At 42.2% G+C, this 17,287-nt stretch overlaps 1 protein-coding gene across 1 annotated transcript; it reads left to right on the top strand.

Moving 5' to 3' along the window:
* Positions 1 to 901: 901 nt before the first annotated feature.
* LOC135493009 (transcriptional activator Myb-like) lies at positions 902 to 16,939 on the top strand. The gene is made up of 15 exons (XM_064779758.1): positions 902 to 988; positions 3,696 to 3,852; positions 4,727 to 4,876; positions 5,275 to 5,507; positions 6,036 to 6,283; positions 7,132 to 7,294; positions 7,581 to 7,723; positions 7,967 to 8,127; positions 9,246 to 9,401; positions 10,041 to 10,174; positions 10,945 to 11,083; positions 11,830 to 11,952; positions 12,614 to 12,727; positions 12,929 to 13,114; positions 13,724 to 16,939. Exons 1-15 carry the CDS (start codon positions 966 to 968, stop codon positions 13,835 to 13,837), a joined length of 2,244 nt encoding a protein of 747 aa, XP_064635828.1. The 5' UTR covers positions 902 to 965; the 3' UTR covers positions 13,838 to 16,939.
* Positions 16,940 to 17,287: the final 348 nt, after the last annotated feature.

Here is a 17,287-nt window from a genome sequence, read left to right as displayed (position 1 = left end):
TTCGCGGAATGCTATTTGTTGAGAAGTGTTTTTAAGGGCCATCCTTTAAAGAGTACATTTTATGTCATGTGCAATACCAGGGTGGCACATAGTAAAAGACCTGCTCCACTTGTTGTAAACATTAAAAAATGGACTCAAGTTTGAAAAAGTTTGATGGTGGAAACAGGAACCAAGTGGGCTGTCATGGTGTTTTATAGTCTTGTGGGGTTGACGTGGCCTCATTAGTAGGGAGGTAATATATAAAATTGTTGAAAAATATTCAAATAACTGTTACAGTATGCTGGATTATACATGTATATGTATGTACATGTAATTAAAATTCAGTATTTTGAAATTAAAAGATTAAAAGATTAAAGCTTTGAGTTCCTATTTGATTTTTGCGAAGAACGTCATAAAATGCCCAGCAGCGGCTGCACTTCCAAAGAGATGGAGGTGCGCGTGCAACCCCTTGGCTTCATTAATCATGGCATCACAAGGACGATGATGGAATGACCCAATGGCAGAGTACATACGCTGCAACCACAGAATCAATTGCAACCTCTTCCACTGGAGAATGAACTAATGTCTTGGCAATTGGCTATGTGTGCACTGGTGTAACACGGTTTATATTCGGAAAAACCTATTTGAGGCCTCATGGAGGTGTACACAAAGCCATGTGCTTCCTGTAAACATAACCACGTGTCTTCTTTATTTACAAACACGAGTTTATCTCCCCGACGCTAAGCGTCGCTGTTCGCCACCTCGGCCAATAAGAGTCCGCGATACTGAAGTATTTCAATAATTTATGCTAATTGGCCTGGGCGGGAGGCTTGATTGAATAGACACGCCATCATTGTGCGCCAAAAGCGAGAACTTCTCGATCAGCTGTGAAATATCTTGTGATAGACGAATTTACACCGATTATTTCCCAATTTATATTTCAACATACATAAAGAACAATCTTAGGGACAACTCAACGCGAAAAAATGTCACGATATACCACGATAAGGTGAGTTTTACGACTAATATCTTCACTGTTTTTGTGGTGTTTTATGTGTGTGCGAATGTGTGTATCGCGCGTGTATTTTGTACACAAACTTGTTCTCTGAAAAGTTCCCTCTTTCGTGAGTCGTTTGCCCAATCTATTGGCAGTATTCGGCCAAATTTTTTCATCAGTTAAATCATCTTCGACATTGGGCATACGATTCTTTTATCAATTCGAGCAGAAAGTATGAAATAATTGCTCTACAGATGAAATAATCGAGCGGAAAAATGCCGTGACCTGATGGGCTGTGCAGTGCGAAATGCACTGCGGCAGAGCGCCATGAATATGGGTGTTGACATTAACGCATTGTTGTCTTGACGTGACGTAGTGACGTTGTATGATTGACGTCATGACCACAGCTGATTTTTTCGATTTTCCTGTTGTGGTTTGCTTCATGGTGACCCCTTGGCCTTGCAATTTTGTGGTCTTCCGTCTTTTACTTGAGAAATGGCCCTGGAATGGTAAAAGTCTGAAATTTATAGAGGTAGGGTCTCCTGATGAGTGTAATGTGGAATCGAGGAGCTTGAACTAACGATAACGTCAACAAAAGCTAGAAACAGTCAATGAATTGAAACATGCAACTTGCGTTGATTGATGTCATTCAAGTCGCTTTAATGATTGCGAATTTATTATGAGGGTTCTCAAAAGCCAACTTCCAGTTCCACCACCACGGGATGTTCCAATTCCATTCGATGCATTTTGTAAACCTGGGCGGAGTGTTGAAATCGACAAAAGGTTTCTTAACCATGGCGGACACTGGCCTGGCATGCCTAGGGTTGCTGTTGGCCATCCTCGGTGTCCTCCAATGCACACTGAACAACAATATCAATATCCCCATCGCTATGTCGATGACGAGTTTGATTATGACTTTCGTCCTGAAATTCTTTTTGGTGAAATGGAAAAGGAAGAATCTGCATCGAAGAGGTAAGTTACGGTACCAGCTGAAACTGGGGAGCATTCACCCCTCCATATTCTTTCCTGCGATCTTAAAAATGTCAACGTCTTTGCTAGCTTGATTGCAGAATCCGTGACAAAATGCTTTGGGGGGGGGGGTTAGGAATAGGAGCCAAGCCATAGAACCTTTTAGCAGTGATGACCTTTTTGGGGAAATTTGTCCGGGATTCAGCAATTGATAGAGTCAATCATTGTAATTTTAAAGATGGACCAACCCGTAATCCAGTTCCGGTTTGGACCGGAAATTTTATGTCCTCTGGCTATGGCTATGATTATGGATCTATCTATTTCCTCGAGTTGCCAAATCGAGTCGCTGTGTTCCTGCGCTAAAAATAGTTGTCGGGTCACTCCAGAGCAACTCACCTGTGATGTTTCACCTCATTGTCAGTGATGCTATTCAAGGATGCCAACACAAAGATGAGGCAGGCAAATTGTCCCAGTTTGGCCCATAATGTTGACTGGTTGTTGTGCACAAAAGATTGCATTATATTTTCCCCAATCATTCATGGATGGCACCTGTGAAGGGACCGCTGTTGTCAGGTACCCTGACCTTCACTATTATAATTTTTGATCAATTGATGACATTTTTGTTGACTTGTTATTTGGACTTGATGGATAACTCAAAGGAAACCTGTAGTGAAACGCTTATAAAAATGAGGCATTTTGGAATGCCCGGTTAGCTAGACTTTCTCTACATAAATCTGAGCAGTTTCGAGGACACCAAACGTTAGCAGTACGTGTAGCTGATTGATGAAACTTTCTCTGATTCATGAAACTTTCTCTTTTTTCCAAATAACAGTCTTGTTTTACTGCTGACCAATAAACAACAAAAATCTGGAAAGCCAGACGTTGAGGCAACTCGTGCTAAAGTTTACTATTCACAATCTTTAATTCTTAAACCTTAACCAACATGACAAAGGTTCCAGTGATTTACACCTATTGTCTTCACACATTGGCCCTCCTGATGGCATTATTCACAGCCATTAACAACTCATTGTGACATAAATTTGTCATTGTTTGGTTCAGTGCCTTTGGTTCAGTTCCTTCTGTCCTTGGCGACAATACACTTGAGGAAAAACCAATCATATAATCTTCTGATTGCTGAGTGGGAAGTCTGTCCCCTGTTTTACTTGTTTGAGGGCAAAGTGCTAGAAACACAAGTAATTGGTAAAGGCGTGCTTGGTTTACCAGCTTATCACATTGTATTTTTATGCTGCTAAAAGGTATGGGACAATAATGAGTTGTGTTTTTATGCAGCAGATGTTAGTTCCTTCAACAACACCTCTGAGATTACTTTGTTGCCATCCGTTTGTGCTAGAAGTTCTGTGTCATATATTTCTGTGCACATATTTTGACAAGCAAGTTCAGGCGTGTTCTCTGCACCTTGCATTAATCAGAAAAATGGAGGAAAACCCCTGACCCCTTTTAAAGTTTGCAATTTTATCCTCCCCCTTGGACTTTCTCCAAAATTCTGATTTTGCAAGGGTAACGGCCCCCTCTTTTATCTCACTCACTGCCACCCCCCTCCCCCTGGCTTCATTGAAAAGGCAGCCTTTTCCAACCCCTCAATCATTGAAAATTCAATGATGGAGAACACTTGAAAAGGACCGTTCAATATCGTTATGATTTCAGCATGCAAATTGCAAATTTATCTATCAAAATATCTTAGATAGTATTGTAATGTTTTTAAAGTATTATCAATTCTCTTTTTCTTCAGAAGTCCAAATCGCTTTCGAGTCGGGAGTTACCGCACAGATGAAAGCGACACTGATGATGCCGATGCTGAATGTGATGAACCTGTTGATCATGATTTCCAGATGCTGCCGATCCGTGGCAAGAAATTCATCAACAAGGGCCGATGGACAAAGGAAGAGGTAATTCAGACTGTGTGTATTTAAAAAACACCACCGACCAAGCCATGTTGTCAGTGCTAGGATAATTAACTCATAAATTAAGGCCTGTGGAATTATGTCTGAAGATTAATTAGCACGTCTGAATAGACAGCGTTTTCTATTGTTTTCTATTGACGTGTGACATTTTGTTGTAGTCACGAAATCAGATTAGACAGTGGTTATTGTAATGAATCAGCTCTTGACAACCACTTGAAAGCTCCACAGGCAGAGTGATTTTGGATCATGAAGCTATTATTTGATTGGTACCATTCTGCTGGGGAAATCAATAAAAAACTAATTAGTCACTATAAAGTTTTGCTCGTTAACCAGCATGACTCATTGACTGGGAAGACCCCTGCAGGTAGCACTGATGGAGCAGAACCAGCAAGTGGCTTGGCATCAGTCAGTGTTAACTGACAGTATCTGTGGACCCCTGTCTGACAGGAGCTTGATTTGCCTGTGGTATTCATAAGACTGACACTGGGCCTAGGGTTAGGACTTAGAAAATTATCCCTTCCCTGTCTGCGATGAAGTCACAGCAAATTAAGCCCAACATAGGGAAAGCAGGGTGTGTCTACAAATTGAGGAGACTGACATTCAGATTGTCACAACCGCAAGACAAGATTCAGACACAACAGGTGCTTACCATTTTCATTGATCTGGCTGTCTACTGTAAAAAGAGAGAGTTGTCTTACTCTTGGCCAATATAGCAATCACTGAACTCACTGCAGAGGATATTGAAGAGAGTAGCCGAGCCTGTGCCATTCCCCTAATTAGATTGATGTCACAACAGAAACCTAGGCAAGAACTCTTTTCCCTGTCATTAGTTCTAACCGTGGTAATTCAAATTTTTCAGGATGATAGGTTGAAGAGAGTTGTTGACTCGCATCACACAGATTGGAAACGTGTTTCAGGCTTCTTCCCTGACAGAACTGAGGGCCAGTGCCAGCATAGATGGCATAAAGTCCTCAATCCTGAATTAGTGAAGGGCCCCTGGACGAAAGAGGTAAGATTTCGAAGGGGGGCAGAATCCGGAGAATGTAAACTTTGTCAGATGAGATTTTGTCTGTTCTACAAAGAAGTTCAGAATTGAAGTTTTTCTTCAGCGCTTGCTGTGCACTTGGAGGTGTGACTCTTGAGGGAGTTGTCCTCCTCCAAGGCAGGCTGAGCCTGTTGATATGCCACTACGGTTAGGGGCCAGCTGGGTTTATTGACCCAGAGGCAGGGTCCACGCAAGTAGCAACACATGATCTTCACTTGGTGGTATCTTTTGCTTTGCTTGTTTGAACTTGGGGTTGTTTGCTTGAATAGTCAAATTGTTAAAACTCGAAGCTATGTTTCCACTGTCAATGTTGTCAATTTTTTTTCTGAATGCTAAAAATTCTTTGTTTTGTTTCACAACAGGAGGATGAGAAAGTCCTTCAGTTAGTTCAGCAGTACGGACCGAAAAGATGGACGCTCATCTCGAAGCATCTGAAGGGCCGCACAGGCAAACAGTGCCGGGAAAGATGGCACAATCATTTGAATCCGGACATCAAGAAGTCAGCGTGGACCGAGGATGAGGACAGATTGATTTATCAGCTTCATAAGAAGCTTGGGAATCGTTGGGCAGAGATTGCCAAGTATCTGCCTGGAAGGTACGGAATTTGATGACTTTTCTTTGAAGTGCTACTGTAATCCACCAACTTTTTCCTGGGGTTGTATTTTCACGAATATACCAGTACTCTACATAACATGTAGTACTGTTACTGTAGATTTGCGAAAATCACAATTGCGAGAAATAAAATTTTGATTTGAAAAAGGAATTAAAAAGCTTTGAGTGTCACTTCACAGAGATAGGTATTTGCGACAATCCTTACCCAAGGACTTTGTGAGTTTATTGCTTGTGGGTTAATTTGTCCACCAGTTAATTGTTCCTAATTTCAATGTTTGCGATCTCCTCAAAAATCACCATCACATGCATTTCCTTCAGGACAGGATAATCTGCAGACCTGGCTAAGTGGAATGAGCTGCATGTTTACGTTCATTTTTGGATGGAAATTAAAACACTACCGGTACTTGCACCAAAAATGTTTCAATTGACCTCGTTGTCAACATCAGTCATTCATTTGTGCGTTATTATTATTATTATTATTATTATTATTAATTTATTATCCTATTTTTAGAACCGACAATGCCATAAAGAACCACTGGAATTCCACAATGCGGCGCAAATTTGAAAATGAAGAGGAGGTCCAGCGCCGTACGCAGCAGAGTCAAGCATTTACCAGCGGCTACAATAACACACCGAACTTCAACGGACTACAGCCTGTACGGCTGTTTCAGAATCGCCATTATCCGTTGAATCACTCGCAGGGCAATACTGTGATATTGCAGAACGGCAACAGTCATATCATTGGTACTATTGCGGATGGTAAGATATTTGTCAGTTTCGACTCATCTAGGGCAATCCAAATTCCTTGATATCGGAATCAAGTTTCTGAAATTTTCAAGATTACATTTTTGCTGGTGAAATTCTTTCCCCCAGAGACAGATTATGACATGCATGTACTCTGCTAAAACAATTTCAAAACAATAAAAATCTAGAAATATCTAAAAAGAAATTCATATTCACAGAATAAGCTTGTGAAAATTTCTGGATATGAATGTGGAGCGAGAGACCATACAGCTTGTGTGCTTTAGACCTGCTCCATAATGAAAAATAGAGAGGAATACTGGGTCAAAGGACACCACCCTGACCACACAGCTCTGGGGCTCTGTGGCTTCAGACCTGCTCCCTAATGAAGAATAAAGAGGAATACTGGCCAAAGGACATCACCCTGACCACACAGCTCTGGGGCTCTGTGGCTTCAGACCTGCTCCATAATGAAGAATAGATAGGAATACTGGTCAAAGGACACCATCCTGACCACACAGCTCTGGGGCTCTGTGGCTTCAGACCTGCTCCCTAATGAAAAATAGAGAGGAATACTGGTCAAAGGACACCATCCTGACCACACAGCCCTGGGGCTCTTTGGCTTCAGACCTGCTCCATGATGAAAAAAAGAGAGGAATACTGGGTCAAGGGACACCATCCTGACCACAAAGCTCTGGGGCTCTGTGGCGGAAATCTCTAGGACAGTGGACTTCGTTACCAAAAACGAACAACAATTATCAAAGCATGCATCTAAAAATTCAGAACCAGCAGCAGAAGAAGGAAAAGCATTACATGTATTCATCTTTTGTAGTTTGTGACTGACATGTTCTTTCTTGTCACTCCAGCTCCACAGCGCACATACAATCAACCTACATATAACATGTACAACCAGCAGTGGAGCCGACCGGCAAGTACCGTTCCTGTGATGGTCCAGCGGACGGAACCACAGGCTGCGTCGCCGAAGAAGTCTCTGATGATGGATCCGGAAGGTCTCCTCTCACCGCTGAAGTAAGTCGGGGAGTTTCTTCGGTGATGTCAAATTTTTGAGATCAGGTGGATTTCAGATTATGACAATGTCATTGTTATGACGTCTTTGACTTTAAGGCTGAGTGTGTGTACTCGATAAATGATTTTAGCCTGCCAATATATTTTCAAGCCTTGTGGTAAATGTTAAACTATGTTTTTGTTTGAGTGGGGTGACTCTCTGGGCTAAAAAATGGCCAGTGTGTAGAACACCGGTCCCCAAAACTGAAAATGCTGTATATTGTCGTTTTTTCTTTGACCTCTTCTTTAGGTGCATCCCAGACTTGGCAGACATCATCGCAGATGGCAGCAACTTTGGTGAGATGACCACGCTTGATCTCATCAACGGCACGAGCGCAACCACTGGTGTCACACCCATCAAGTTCACTACCTTGAAGAAAGGTGGCAGCAGCTGTATGTAGTCCAAGAATTTTTCTGGCATCGTGTGATTCATTGCCTATGCGACTGTGGGGGTTGACCAGCGACATCTTGACGTCTAGTTGAGAGTCTGAGCCATTACAGGGCAGCGTCTTGTTGCATGTTAACCGGATACACTGACGATAATCAGAGGAATTTCCAGTCGAAACCTTGTCAATGACATGATTATAATGTCTCGTTGTATATTTCGTTTCTGTTATCTTCGAGTCTCTTTTTCAGCATATCGATTCGATGGGAATGCAGTGTCGGCTCTGAAAGACTCAAAATCCGGCGGAGGACTCATCTCGATCACATCGTCGCCGGTCACAAATCGTCTCAGTACGCCACCTATACTCCGAAAGAGTAAGCGTAAGAGAACGGTATCCTTCCAGGTGCAACAAGTATCTTTTTATTCCAAAATTAACCCTCGACCTGCTGTCGTGTCATATTCTTACTTTTCTCAAGATATCTATTGCTTTCTGATGAATCATTAGAGTACTTTGTTTACAGTCTAACACTTGATTTACATGAGCTTCTTAAAATCTTTTCTTTCTGCGTCCAAAATTGTTGAGATGAATGCTAGACTGTCAGTCCTTTTTCTGTAGCAAAGTTGGCTGTCCTAGAGAGTTCACAAGAGAGCCCCAGACCTTTGTGGTCAGGGTGGTGTCCTCTGCCCAATATTCCTCTCTATTCTTCATTATGGAGCAGGTCTGAAGCCATGGAGTCCCAGGGCTGTGTGGTCAGGGTAGTGTCCTTTGGCCAGTATTCCTCTCTATTCTTCATTAGGGAGCAGGTCTGAAGCCACAGAGCCCCAGAGCTTGTGGTCAGGGTAGTGTCCTTTGGCCAGTATTCCTCTCTATTCTTCATAAGGGAGCAGGTGTGAAGCCCCAGAGCTTTGTGGTCAGGGTGGTGTCCTTTGGCCAGTATTCCTATCTATTCTTCATTATGAAGCAGGTCTGAAGCCACAGAGCCCTAGGGCTGTGTGGTCAGGGTGGCGTCCTTTGGCCAGCAGTCCTCTCTATTTTTCATCAGGGAGCAGGTCTGAAGCCACAGAGCCCCAGAGCTGTGTGGTCAGGGTAGTGTCCTTTTGCCAGTATTCCTATCTATTCTTCATAAGGGAGCAGGTCTGAAGCCACAGGGCCCCAGAGCTGTGTGTCAGGGTGGTGTCCTTTGGCCAATATTCCTCTCTATTCTGAAGCCACAGAGCCTGTTGTTCAGTTCCCTTGCTGCTCCTTAACACAAATATCATTTGATTTGTTCAGGATCAGTGACTTTGAAAGTTTGCTACCTCAGGCCGACCTGATAGCTTTCGACTTTGAGATTCAAATAACTGGTAGGCAATATTCCTCTTTAAGAGTTCATCAATTTCACCCCTCACTACTGCACTGTGACAGTGTCTGAGATTCAAATAACTGGTAGGCCATATTCCTCTATATGAGTTCATCAATGCACTGTGGCGAGTGTCTGTAGTAGAGAAATGCTTCGATACCTTCTTGTAAGATTCCTTAACTCCGTCAAGAAACACAGTCACAGCAACACTGAGAACCAGCCACCAGCCGCCGAGTCACATAATCAGGATGACATCGTCAAATCGGAGCCCGGCGTGAAGATTAAGAAAGAGCCAATGACACCTACGAAAACGCCCATCAAGGATTTACCTTTCTCACCATCACAGGTTCGTTTGGCATATATTTTTGGCTGAAAGTTCAGATGCAAAGATATTTCAACAAAAAGGAGATGATCATCAGTCTTCCCCTTCCTTCTTGACCATGTCGGGCTGTCACCTTTCAAACAGCACCACCTCAATTTAAAGTGATACTATGATGTGATTTACAACTTTGCGGAAATACGTCCGTTTTTAATTGTTGATCACAAATGTAAAGCTCAAATTTTCCATTTTTGATTAGATTTATTATAAAATCGCTGAATGTAAACCACCGCGACCGCGAAAATGTTCATGTTGTGACGTCATCAACGAAAACGGCATCGAAGCGAGCCGTCCGGGCGGGATTAAACCATCAATTTCTAGAAAATGTGCATTTCGATTCGAAAACCTTACCGATTTATGAGAAAGTGACGTAGTCATTTGTCAAAAACAGCTAAAACATTATATGGTAAAATTTGACACGAGTTACCCTTTAAGAAAAATCAGTCAATTTAAGAGAAATCAGTATGAAGACCATTGTAGCTGACAGTACTGTGGATCTTACTTCCAAACCGTTCCGATGCCAAACGACAAGATCCGATAGTAAATCTCATAAAAAGATGTTATTTTGTCAAAAATGGATTAACTCTACTTCATACTAAATTTCAGTTCCTGAATGAGCCGTTTGGTGAGAAGTTGACGTCTACCCCGGTGTGTAAGAATCTGCTGACGACCACGCCAGTGCGCAATGGCCCTTTTACCAGCGGCAACATTGATACACCAACGCTCAGCCTCCCAGATAGGTTCGTAAAAATGTCATTCTTGATTCTATGCAGCTCTGTCAATTTTGAGGAATTTTTCACTTCTTCTTCTTCGATCAGTTGTTGAGAAGCATGAAGATATTGGGTCGGTTTCTTTTCCCGTACCCAACAAAGTCGGCTGTCCTAGAAAGATCCCCACAGAGCCCCAGAGCTTTGTAGTCAGGGTGGTATCCCTTGGCCAGTATTCCTCTCCATTCTTCATAAGGGAGCAGGTCTGAAGCCACAGAGCCCCAGAGCTGTGTGGTCAGGGTGGCGTCCTTTGGCCAGTATTCCTCTCCATTCTTCATAAGGGAGCAGGTCTGAAGCCACAGAGCCCCAGGGCTGTGTGGTCAGGGTGGTGTCCCTAGGCCAGTATTCCTCTATTCTCATTAGGGAGCAGGCCTGAAGCACATTAGTGGTGTAGCATTTTATTTAGTGTGCCAGGCTCCTATCAGGAGGTTATGGGTTCAACTCTGGAAAGGATCACAACTGTTTCGTCTTGGTTTCCTTGAAAAATACACTTAACCTTACTTGATCCACTCAACTCAGGTGTTTAAATGGGGACTAGGCCTACCTGGGAAGTTTTTCGTTCGATGGACCAGCATCCTGTTCAGGGGGAGGGATACTCATAGTAGCTTTGGTACAATTTACAAACCGGAATAAGCTCAAGTTCTTAGGCGCCTTTCGTTTTCACGGGCAGTCCAGCAGACTTATCACTTCGAAATATTTAAGTTTTGATTTGACTCGATTTTGATTTCCATTTCATTTTTCAGCACCTCAAAGACGACCCGCTTCCGCACCCCAAAGGTGAAGCGATCGATTCTAGATGCAACGCCGCGAACTCCTACACCGTTCAAAAATGCTCTCGCCGAAATGGAAAAGAAGAGCGGCCCGTTGACATGCAGTATACTGGTAAGTTGATATTGCTAATCAAAAGAGTTGGATTTTTCATCTTCACTTCTCTGATTGGATTTTTCATCGTCACTTCTCTGATTGGATTTTTCATCGTCACTTCTCTGATTGGAGTTTTCATCGTCACTTCTCTGATTGGATTTTTCATAATCACTTCTATGATTGAATTTTTCATCGTCACTTCTCTGATTGAATTTTTTAAATTTTGAAATCTATTTTGCACTGTTTTGTGCATTGTTCTACAAGGTCTGAAGATTTTGTTTTAAAAGTATAAAAAGTCCAAGAAAATAGGACCAGATTCGCCGAACTTGGAATATAAGTTCACGCACACATCGACTAAGTTAAAAACAACAAAGTGGTTATCCTTACTTGTGTCTCAAGTCGTTTTAACTTAGCGATTAGAAGTACAGTAGAACCTCTCTATTAAGGACACTCTCGGGACTGACATTTGCTGTCCTTAGTAGAGAGGTGTCCTGATTAGAGAGGCCAAATTGAATGGAAAGTACCAACTTGGGACCAAAACTAGTGTCCTTAATAGAGAGGTGTCCTGATTAGAGAGGCCAAATTGAATGGAAAGTACCAATTTTGGACCAAAATTAGTATCCTTAATAGAGAGGTGTCCTGATTAGGGAGGCCAAATTGAATGGAAAGTACCAATTTGCGACCAAAACTAGTGTCCTTAATAGAGAGGTTGCAAAGGGAGGTTCCACTGTACTTATTTGAGAATTTGTTGTCGATTTCTTCAGGCCACCAATGAACTTGTCGAGGACTTGAATGAGGTGATTAAGGAAGATACAGCTCACTATCACGAGCCCGGTATTGCCCCGTTGCCGCGCGAGGATCTCCACAGGAGAAAAACCAACAAAGAGGTAAGAGAAAGTGAATGGAATTTTATATGCGCATCTGGGCCTTATGCGCACTCTTAATCTTCAGCATAAAAAAAATATTCGTATGAGTATTTTGTTATCAAATTTTATGGTTTTCATCACTGTTGCACTAAGGTTTAAAACTTGTTTCAAACCAGACTCTATCTCATCCAGTCGTATGACATCAGTCCTTCTCCGAATCAGGCACTGATAATAACATATATGCAGGTTTGTCTGACAAATGGGCCATATGGGGTACATTAGCTCAGCAGCCAGGGTCCACCGGTAGCTCTTAAAGGGACAATATAGGCAGCAGCTAGGCGTCGAAATGATTCACGCTTGTACGAGGAATATATTTAGTGCTGAATCTGACATGACCCCCAGGGCCCTTACTGTGTATATTAGTCACTTGAAGATGGCCAAATTAGCCCCTCTGCTCCTGCCTATAGTCCCCCTTTAACATCATGTTGATATGTTGTTACAATATACATTGATGGTCATGAAACCTGTCTGCATGATGTTTTTTGCGAACATCGCTTTCTTTCAACTGGGACGTGGTGGTTTTCTAATGCACTTGACTTGACACCTCGACAAGCTGTGTAAAGTAGTTTGAAAACTGAGCATCTGTGTATTATTTATCCTTTGGGCGTTTTGTACCTTACAGAATATGACACCGACCAAGAAGGCGAGAAAGTCTTTGGATCAGAAGTGGTCAACCCCTGGAGACATGCATCTGTTTGGTGGAGGCGACTCGCTGATGTTGATGCCAGAAACACCGGTAGGTATCACGGACCTTCCAGATCCCGACATCAGCTCATCCATCAGAGTTGTCAAAGGGGTATGCCGTTCCTAATTACTGGTGGCCAAAGCCACGACAGAGGTTGGTAAAGACCACCTTGGGATTGTACGTTGTAAATGTCAAATGCTGAAAAGGACTTTGAGGATTCTCTTTGATTAATTTCTCGTTTGTCGATTCCAGAGCAAGTCGCTGCTGGGTGAATCAAGCCTCGTGTTCTCGCCGCCGTCGATCATCAAAGACCTACAGGACGAAAACCTCTCCTTGAACGATGCGTTCACGCTGCCTCATTCATCGCACAAGACGCCGAGCGGTTTGAGACCGCAGAAGATTCGCTTCGCTGAAACGCCCAGTAAAGATTTCCCCAGGGTAAGAATCTTTCATTTCTTGATTGGCTGCGTAACGAGGCAGCTGATGGGCTTGAGGTTCCTGTGGCGTGTTGGTGCCCTGTTGACTTGGGGTTGGGTCTAATTCCTACATGGCTGCAAGGATGCCATCTTGGATTTTGCCTTCCGGACTAGAACTACTACATCTAACTGTGTAGGCGAAATGGTGAATAGGCGAAATGGGTGTAGGCGAAATGGGGGTAGGCGAAATGAGTGTAGGGGAAATGGGTGTAGGCGAAATGGGGATAGGCGAAATGGGTGTAGGCGAAATGGGGGTAGGCGAAATGGGTGTAGGCGAAATGGGGGTAGGCGAAATGGGTGTAGGCGAAATGGGGGTAGGCGAAATGGGTGTAGACGAAATGGGGGTACACCCTTTCATGATCCATGGGGGTGAGGCTTGCCGAGTGATGTCATGAAATCACGGAAAACGCGTGTTCTCTTGGCTTGTTCCCCCAAAAAATGTTTTTTAGAGGAAGGGCCCGGCCCCCTTTGCAGCTCATCTTTGGCTCGTTAAAATTTGCCCCCACCTTGAATTTTTTTTCTGGCAGAAACCCTTCTCAGTGTATACATCATTCTGTTCCTTCCATTTCAGTTAAACTTCGGATACGAAATGGTCGCATGTGGGAAGACACAGGACCAACTCGAGTTAACAGAACAAGCTCGGATGTGGATGAGCACAATTCGACCCAGGACCTTGATACTGTAACGCCAGCATCACATGTGGCTTGGAAATCTTTAAATCCAATTGTGCTGGTGAAGTTGGGCTGCTGTCTTTATGGGCTTGGAGGCGGTTAGAACCTTTCTGTGCTTTTTTATGATCCATACAAATTCATCCTATACGCCTTCTGCCTTACCGAGCCGCTATAAATCGACCTGATTTCCCCTCAACAATCATCTTTACACACTTTCTAACAAGGATTCAGCGCTCTGTCTCCTTCAGAAAGGTCCTGTGCTGCATTCGATTCAATCAGTTTTTCACATGATGCACTATTTTGCACAAGTGCGTGCCTTGAAACTGGTCTGGTCTTTTCGGAAAAGTTTGGAAATTTCCAAGACCATGCAAAATGGTGCCAATTGAACTGAGTCGAAAGCAGGGCAGGGAATTTTTGAACCAAAGCAACTAATGGCTGCGCTAGGCAAATTTTACCACTGCCATGGCAGTTGCCGTTTAAGTTTTAAATTCAAGGCCTGGATGTATAAGGATGTTCACAATGCAAAAAGAGAAAATTGGGTCCAATTACACGGGTTCGTGCTGAGGTAGAAAGGCATTTTACCGGATGTTTGAAGCTTCTTGGCTCAGGGTGGCTGGTTTCACTCTCCTATTTCACAAATGTTTTTTCGAATCCAATCCAAGCATATGACACAAGAAGAAAGAGATGAATGTTCTTTTTCCCAATTACACTGAATGATTTCACCATGATGGAGCTGGGCTCCTGATTTTCCTGATTTAAAAAGGTCTTCTGTAGCCGTATACTTTTTGCTCTGCCGAATTTTTGCGAAACACCCTTTGAAGATTACGTGTATGTTTACTGTAAACAGTAAAGTTTTCGCGAAACACCCTTTGAAGATTACGTGTATGGTTACTGTAAACAGTAAAGTTTTCGCGAAACACCCTTTGAAGATTACGTGTATGGTTACTGTAAACAGTAAAGTTTTCGCGAAACACCCTTTGAAGATTACGTGTATGGTTGCTGTAAACAGTAAAGTTTTCGCAAGACACCCTTTGAAGATTACGTGTATGGTTACTGTAAACAGTAAAGTTTTCGCGAAACACCCTTTGAAGATTACGTGTATGGTTACTGTAAACAGTAAAGTTTTTCGCGAAACACCCTTTGAAGATTACGTGATTCACCCACCAGTTGCAGCAAGCAAAATTGCTTGTCTGCAGGGAGCTTTTAGTAGCCTACTTTTAGTCCATGAATGAAGCTTGGTTCTGTGAAAATATCCAGAGATCACAGGATTTCTACTAGTCCCGTATAAGTTATGTCGGATAAAGCTGCCTTTTGTATGTCCCACCCATTTTGTTTTAAATTAAAAACCTGTTTTAAAATGGTTGTATAAAAAAACGATAAAAGCGAAAGTATAAAAAGTATTGCAATGTTTTAGTTCCTTGTGGCGTGGACGCACTTTTAGTTTCAGTCGATCGGGATGTTAGCACTGTCTAACGAGGCATTGAAAATGTTAATAATTTTAGTTAATTAGTAATTAGTAATTAGTAATTCATTTTATTAGCGTGATTAGTTGGAACTTTATTTCAAATGCTCAAAATTAGAAAGAAGTGTTTCAAATGTACAGATTTTGCCGATAATATTTTGATTTGCACCTGTGATTCCTGAAGAATTAATTAGTTAGTTTTAACAAATCGAAACCGCTAGCTGCGGAGTTACGTGTGTAGCTTTTCCGGGTTCATGAGTAGGTGGGTTAATATACAGTAGAACCTCTCTATTATGGACACCATTGGGACTGACAAATGCTGTCCTTAATAGAGAGGTGTCCTAATCAGAGAGGTTAAAATGAATGGAAACAACCAACTTGGGACCTAAACTAGTGTCCTTAATAGACAGGTTGTCCTTAATAGAGAGGTTGTCCTTAAAAGGGAGGTTGTCCTTATCCCCTACCCCATAACACTGTTTTTCAGATAGATTTGGCCAAAGGTCCTTGGCTGTCCTCTTCTCACTAAACTGTAATGGTGTCATCACAAATAGTAATGTTACACCATGGACAGCCAGTGTGATAGACTTGGGTCATTTTACCTTTCAGCCCTTCAATTATATTAGAAATCCTTGCTCGTACCTGATTAGTTATGCAATACTTGTATTGAAAGGCTAAGTAAGTTCATAGAGAAGTTATAAATGATTTCATTTCTTTTAACCCTTTATTGTAATATATTGAGTGAAAGCGTTTTCTTTTGCAAGGAGATTTGCTTTGTTAAACATTCAGAGCTGTCAACCCATGGGTATTTTCAAGATTATCTTGTTGTGAATTTCGTAGCAAAATAGCTTTGAAGGTCTACACAGGTTTCTTTCACCGATTCCATTCAGGGGTTGGCAGCTGTGCATATTTTTATTTGTTTGACGAATCGGAATGTTGTTTATTTTGTTGCGTCTTTTGGAAAAAATGTTATGTAACATGTGTAAGCTTACATGTATGTGTGTTGTAAGAGTATTTTGCTTTCCTCAATTGAGATTAAGGAAATAATACAGCTGTGGTTTTGGTGTGTGTGTCTGATTAACAAAGGCCTAATTCACCGAATATAGGCCTTTTGTACAGGCGTCCTTAATCCGCACAGTATATCCGTATATCAGTAACACAGTATATCGTTTGTTTCTTTTGTAAAGTAACATTTCATTTGATATAAATTTGCGTACATATTGTTAAGAGGGGCGTCTGCTGGAAGTGATGAACTCGTGCTCAGTCGGCCAGATCGATATTTCCTGCCGAATTGTTTTCACGAGACTGATTTGAATTGATAGAGAACACGTTCAAAGTAGGTCAGCGGTTGATAACAAATGCGTCATACACATCTGGGCATGGCATGATGCACTGTCAAGATGTGTGTAAAATTATTTGTCATTACCCGCTGGCCAACTTTCAAAGGCATGCTATTACAGTTACTTTTAGATATGCACATATTGCTAGTATAAAATGATCACTTTCAAGCAAAAGTTTGTAACTGTTATCATCCTCTTGGGAGGGAAAAATTAAATTGATTGGCAAAAAATAAATTTAGAGTAAATGGCTTTTTATGTACATGTACTCTTAGGGAATGAGTGTAAAAATAAATGATAGTCACGATATTGGTATTGTTCATTTGATTTCTTCAGATTGTCATTCATTGTGTTGTATCAAAGCCATTCTCCGCTGGCACACTGAGTAAGGACACTAATGCACATCACCAACATTCCCTAATGCACGGTTTTTGCCTTCCACCCATGAGGGTATTATTTGACCCATCAGCTTCGTTGCTCACAGTCACCGCCAAGAAAACACCTTGCACAATATACTATTGGCAGTATGCTCCACAAGGACCGTCTCCTCCAAGAGAAATCCTTAGAGATGTTAGAAACTGTCTTGGTCGTGTTCGTAGTAAGCAAAGACAGTTTCCACCAAGGGGAATCCAGTACTCCAAACTGAGCACTTCTGAACTACAGGGTGG

Source organism: Lineus longissimus, chromosome 8 (genome assembly GCF_910592395.1).
Source record: "Lineus longissimus chromosome 8, tnLinLong1.2, whole genome shotgun sequence".
NCBI lineage: Eukaryota > Metazoa > Nemertea > Pilidiophora > Heteronemertea > Lineidae > Lineus > Lineus longissimus.
Note: the sequence above shows the minus strand (reverse complement) of the source record. Positions and strands in the feature narration are given on the sequence as shown.